At 36.3% G+C, this 6,708-nt stretch overlaps 1 protein-coding gene across 1 annotated transcript in view; it reads left to right on the top strand.

Moving 5' to 3' along the window:
• CDPK1 (calcium-dependent protein kinase) overlaps positions 1 to 6,062 on the top strand; it is a gene marked incomplete at its 3' end in the record, with an annotated part of 7,149 nt that extends 1,087 nt beyond the window's left edge. Inside the window, 8 exon segments of the mRNA NM_001288393.1 lie at positions 31 to 665; positions 1,576 to 1,719; positions 1,817 to 1,969; positions 4,433 to 4,548; positions 5,329 to 5,496; positions 5,594 to 5,721; positions 5,805 to 5,904; positions 5,984 to 6,062. Of these exon segments, the coding sequence (NP_001275322.1) occupies positions 31 to 665; positions 1,576 to 1,719; positions 1,817 to 1,969; positions 4,433 to 4,548; positions 5,329 to 5,496; positions 5,594 to 5,721; positions 5,805 to 5,904; positions 5,984 to 6,058 (1,519 nt within the window).
• Between the last annotated feature and the right edge of the window lie 646 nt (positions 6,063 to 6,708).

Raw genomic sequence — 6,708 nt, 5'->3', positions numbered from 1 at the left:
GGGGAGTGATGGGTGTAGGGGTGGTGGGGTTGGGGTTGGGGGTAAAGGGCATAATCATGGAACCCATCAAGCTCAAATTCAGTATACTAAATCTCCAGGCCCAGAAACTCAATTACCCTTGAGGCCTCAAGCAAGTCCTAAACCAGTTTTCAAGCAAGAAACCATTTTGGGTAAGGCATTTGAGGATGTTAAGGCACACTATACACTAGGTAAAGAATTGGGTAGAGGTCAATTTGGGGTTACATTTCTTTGTACTGAAATAGCAACTGGTCATCAATATGCTTGTAAGTCAATATCAAAGAAGAAACTTGTTACTAAATCTGATAAAGCTGATATGAGAAGAGAGATTCAGATTATGCAGCATTTAAGTGGACAACCAAATATTGTTGCATTTAAAGGTGCTTATGAGGATATGAATTCAGTGTGTCTTGTTATGGAGTTGTGTGCTGGTGGAGAGTTATTTGATAGGATCATAGCTAAGGGGCATTATACTGAAAGAGCTGCTGCATCAATGTGTAGAGCTATTGTTAATGTTGTACATGTTTGCCATTTTATGGGTGTTATGCATCGTGATCTTAAGCCTGAGAACTTTCTCTTGTCAGACAAGAGTGAAAATGCTGCTTTGAAGGCAACAGATTTTGGGCTGTCCATGTTCATTGAAGAAGGTTAACTCTGCTGTATGCTTTCATTAATATTATTTTACTATTTCCGTATTTCTCATTATTAGTTTTCTGTTACTACTTGCTGTCGCTTATGGCTCGATTTTCTTACTATCCTGTTGTCGTTACTGCTTATGTCTTTGTCAATGTTGTGTTGTTGCTTTTCTTAAGCCGAGGGTCCGTGTACACTCTACCCTTCCTAGACTTCCTTATGGAACTATAATGGATATGTTGTTGTATGTAGCAGCTTTGGGATGAATCCTTTTGATGGCAATTCTAATGAAATCATCAAACCACAGACCTCCCATCTTTTCTAGATTTAGGTCTGCTATCTACATATCAAAAGTAATTGTATCTATGTAGGCTAAGATCCTGATTGCTAAGTTTAGAAGTAGAGGACTTTATCTGTTTAGACTCCGGAGATGTTCGCATCATTATTAACGTGCTAACCTGCTAATCCAATGTTTCTGTGCCAAAGAGGCCTCACTTTTTACTGGAAAATTTTTGCAACAATCATTGTCATCAATTCAGGCAATAAGTAAAATGCATTCATGCCTTTTTAGCATGATAAAGGGTTCCTAGAATTTGTCATTAATGTCTCGAGTCTGTTCAAATTGGCATGTAAAGTTACTTATATTTCTGCAGCCTGTTCAGACTCTTCTCTCCTTTGCTTAGGAAGTTCAAATTATTTTAGGCCTGATTAAACTTCTACGAACCTAGCTTACCATTATACAAAATTGGCTATTCTACAAGATGATAGCTCATTATCTGAATTAAGATAATCCTCTTCTCTTCTTACCAGCTTTTGAACTTACACAACCTAAGCAGGGTTTGCATGACTTTTCCACTCTTCTTTACTGATTCTATCCCTGCTCTTACTTTGTTTGGTGTAATAAAATAATGGCATTCCGTGCAGGTAAGGTGTACAAGGATATAGTTGGGAGTGCTTACTATGTTGCCCCTGAAGTCTTACGGAAGAGTTATGGCAAGGAAATAGATGTTTGGAGTGCAGGTGTTATGTTGTATATACTACTCAGTGGTGTGCCTCCCTTTTGGGCAGGTAAATTCAAGTGCTCTCTTCTGCATAATTATCAGTTTGCAGTGTGGTTTTATCTAGGACTAGTTGTGTTTATTGGTTTTTGTAATCTATAATGCAGAAACCGAGAGAGGTATATTTGATGCCATATTAAAAGAAGACATTGACTTTGAAAGTCAACCTTGGCCCTCTATCACAAGTAGTGCCAAGGACCTGGTCCGAAAGATGCTCAATAAAGACCCAAAGCAACGTATTTCTGCTGCTCAAGTTCTTGGTATGCATCCTTCAAAAAATAGCTCATTGACTTTAATAGTCGTAATGGTTTCACACTGAGTAGTAATGTTAGCCGCTATTGCTTTCTAAATGAATCCTCAAAGGATGCGAAGTTTAGTTTGTCATGTATTTGGTGACTTTGCATAGATCTATTTTAAATTTGTCTTACAGTTTATTGATGGTATTGCTTCATAATGAATTCTTTCTTGATAACCAAATAGGTTTGGCATGTGAATAGTGTTATCGAAAGCGATCGCTTTATCGCCTAAAACGATGGAGCATACAACTATATGGCTCAAAGTAATCTTGCGAGAAATGCTTAAACTCAATTTTTTCTTGAGAAATAGTGGAAATTGGTCATTGAACAATTTTAGTACTAGGACTCCTCTTCACATAGGCTTCAGTATGATCTTTGCCATCATTGTGTGCTTCTTCTTCAGGGTTTACACCTTTTCTTCTACTACTTTTGCTTCTTTTTTCTTTTCAAACAATTTACTTCTCTTCTTTAAACATTGTCTTCTTCTAATATGTGAGTCCTCTGCTCAAGTGCTTCTCTCCTTTCTACTTCCTAGTTCAGTTAATAAATCAATAAAACATGAAAATGAAAGCTGTAAATATATTTATTTTTATGACTGATTAATTAAATAACCACAACTTGCTCGAAATCTAGGTGTAGTTATTGAAGTTGTTATGGTCGATTATTGAAATAAAAAATTAAACACCAGATTGGAGTCATGTTTATGGCCTTGTCGAAATCCGTTCGGAAGGGTTATAAAATGATTTGATTTTAAAGTTAAATTCATGTTCATGTATGTTCTCAAAATGACATTCTTGTGTTCAATGCGATAGATTTCAAATCACTTGTTTCCACATGGAGCCTAGGAGATATGAAACCTAAAAGATAGTAACACCAAACATGAGAAGACTTACTGTTTGCAGCTCAAAATAGTGGGATTAGTTGACTTTCCTTTACCTTTATTTTAGCATTTGCGTTATTGTCCTAGTTCTTTTATTTGTGTTTATTTCATTTGCCCTTAAACCTTACATTTATATTATTGTCCTAGTTCTTTTATTTGTGTTGCACTTGTATATTTCATTTCAGGTTAGTTACTTATGTTTTATTTTATGAGCATTATGTAAAGTTATATGAGAAAAGGATCAAAATACCCCTCAACTTTGGTTTACTGTTTGACTTTATCCTTGCCGTTAAAATGAAGTTAATTTTACCCCTCCCGTTACTAATTTCACCATATTTACCTCTCATTTGACGGAAAGCCCAAAATTAACCCAAATTACCTGAATTTAAAAAAAAAAACCATTCCCTATTTTTTACCCAATGCCCCGACCCCTCTAGAGGATAACCCAGTTAACCCGTATAACCCCTCAGCTTCCTCCTCAATGCAGCCATGGGTGCAACCAGAGAATGCCAACATATCCATCTCATATCTTAGATGCAATGCTACAAATGGCCCTCTCCCCTAAAGCATTCGTACCAATTTTTCTCCCAAAGCCTCAATATCTGGAGTGAATTTCAATGCCTGAAAATTCACACGACATCTGAGTTTTTTGAAGCTCAAGAGGAATCCATTGTTTGCTAGCCTAGTATCTGTTCTGTTGAAATGTATTACTTGATGCTTGCTGAAGAGAGGCAGAATCTGCATTAGTAATCCGAATGTGTTAATACATATCGGTAAAAAGGCAAATAAATGAGTCAGACATTTGGAGACAAATCCTAACTCGTAATCAACAACTAAATGTTATAGAAAGACAATAATCAAAGAAGATTTGTTCAATTTGATATCTTAACAACCATAAGTACAAATTCTGATGGAGAAAAGGGGTTATCTTTTCTTCAACTCATTGTTCTTGGACTTAGCTTCTGATGGAGAAAAGGAGATTATCTTTTCAAAGAGAGAGAATGGGTAAATGGGAATGGATAACAGGGCATTGGGTTATACGGGTCCTCTATAGGGATCGGGGCATTGGGTTAAAAATAGGGAATGGTTTTTTTTTTTAAAAACGGGTAATTTGGGTCAATTTTGAGCTTTCCGTCAAATGAGGGGTAAATATGGTGAAATTAGTAACGGGAGGGGTAACATTAACTTCATTTTAACGGCAAGGGTAAAGTCAAACAATAAACCAAAGTTGAGGGGTATTTTTGATCCTTTTCCCTTTTAGTTTAAGGTAAAAATTGATGTGATTTACATACTTTCAAATGTTATTTCGTCAACAGACACTAGGACGTGTTACCCCTTGTTTAAAACCTTGGAATCAATCATTATTTCATATTTAAGTCTTTAAAGTGTCTGATCCCTATTTATGCTTTCACTCATCTGTATCAACAGGATCACATTTTTGCTATTTTGGTTAAGTATTCAAACTCAGATTAACTTAGACCATGCATAGATGAATGATATACTTAGAGAATACAATCTAACCGATTTTTTGTTTTGCCTGGTGATAGAGCATCCTTGGCTCAAGGTAGGTGGAGTAGCATCAGATAAACCATTAGATAATGCTGTCCTCTCAAGAATGAAGCAATTCAGAGCTATGAACAAACTCAAGAGACTTGCTTTAAAGGTAACATCGGAGTTAGTCGACTCTGATTTCTTTGCTGTAACTCAATACAACTATATGTCAATCTTTAGCTATTTGGGGTTTGCTATATGAATATTCCATTTGAACCTATTTTATTCGTTCAGTCTAATTTGATGTTAGGGGAAAAGGGTGTAAACGGTATTATTTCAAATTCACTTCTCTGTTTTATTTGCCTAAAGAAGAGGAAAACAGATACAAGATGAGGAAAACCACTTACCTTTTGGCCCATTTTCTTAGACGAGTAAGCGGCAGAAGCTTACAACTTCCTGTTTACATCAAACAAAAGAACGCTAATTATATTCCTTTCTTTCAAACAAACAACTTTTAGAAGAACATACTTATAATATGAGCTTAAGAGACCATATTTGTTGTGAATCATATCCTTTGAATGAAGTTGGTGAATTTAGTGTGCTGGTGTTCTTCTAAATATAAATCTGAGCATATTTCAGAAATGAACTTTACTCTTTTTAGTGTTTCCTTTTCACACTAATGGACAACGCACTGATAGTATCTTGACAATATTTGTTGCAATCAACAAATGAAGGTTCAACTACTGGATCAAATTGGATGCAGATTGTCTTGACATGCTACTTGATGTCTGTGGGCATGTTTAGTGTCCCGCCTTGAGCCTAGTGCAATTGGATGATTTGTTTTATCCTCCTTGTGAATTCCTTCTTCTATGAAATTAATTCGTTTACTCATTCTTGTGAATTCATTTACCCTGAACTAGCTCATTGCTAATTGAAATGGTTTTGGTATCAGGTCATTGCTGAGAATCTCTCAGCAGATGAAATTCTGGGGCTCAAATCAATGTTCCATAACATTGACACCGATAATAGTGGAACGATCACGTATGAAGAATTGAAGAGCGGATTGGCCAGACTTGGATCAAAGCTCACAGAGGCGGAAGTAAAGCAATTGATGGAAGCTGTAAGGCAGAATTACTCGAGACACATCAACTGTTTCTTCCTTTCACTTTGTTGTCAATTGGTGTACCATGAAATAACTAATATCTTGTCCACTTCAGGCTGATGTGGATGGAAATGGCTCGATCGACTATATTGAGTTCATCACTGCTACCATGCATAAACATAGACTTGAAAGAGATGAAAATCTATACAAAGCATTTCAGTATTTCGATAAAGATGGTAGCGGGTAAGTCCTTTTGTAAATGCAGCGGTGGATGATCAAATGTGTGGAATTGTTAAACCAGTTGAGTTTTCTTCTGTATAATGCAGGTTCATCACAAGAGATGAACTCGAAACATCTATGGAAGAGCATGGAATAGGCGATCCAGCTAGTATAAGGGAGATAATATCTGAAGTAGATGCTGATAATGTGAGTTTGGTTACTCTTAAATCATATTCCAAAACGATCAAACTTTTCTTAACACGTATTGATTCTGTCATATTTACAGGATGGAAGAATCAACTATGAGGAATTTTGTACAATGATGAGAAGTGGAGCTAAACAACCAGGCAAGCTCTTCTAATAACACGAGTCTCCTAGTCGTTGGAGGTAAAACTCGGGAGTGATTCTTCAATGAACTGTTGCGCTGCCCATATGACCGACATCAAGTACATGACCAACCTGAACTAGTTGGCGTTTTGAAGTTCTCCGGTCGAAACCTGTAAATTGGTGATTCCTGTTTTTATAATCTATGTTCTCTGTGGTTCTTTTTCTCACATGTTGAATTGTCTACTCAGAGCACAGAGGAAATGAGTGAACATAGACTCTTTTACTATTTGAATAGAAACAAATGACCTTGTAAAGATATCTTGTGTTATTTTCAAGTTTTTTTATATGTAAAATAAAGATCTCTCGTAAAAAGAAACTGAGAATTTTTGCGCGAATCACCCTGGAGTTCATTGCGTTCCTTGTATGGAGACTCACCCACCTTTTGTTTATTGTGCCTCTCCTCAAAATCAAGTCACACCATTTGACACCTCGAGTCTTATTTGTTGTGTTGAGTGTATGTGCGTGTTTGTTTTTACTCTTACTTGGACGTGACTTGTGAGGTAGGGGCGGGCTAAGGCACTTTCCTAATAACTTATACATGTATGTTAGATAGATTTTAAATTGCATACCAAACACTATACTAGGTGTGTTGAATTTCATACATAGCAAAAGAATACAAATATA

The sequence above is a fragment of the Solanum tuberosum genome, unplaced genomic scaffold, assembly GCF_000226075.1.
Source record: "Solanum tuberosum cultivar DM 1-3 516 R44 unplaced genomic scaffold, SolTub_3.0 scf00589, whole genome shotgun sequence".
Lineage (NCBI taxonomy): Eukaryota > Viridiplantae > Streptophyta > Magnoliopsida > Solanales > Solanaceae > Solanum > Solanum tuberosum.
This window is presented reverse-complemented; position numbering and strand designations above follow the sequence as displayed.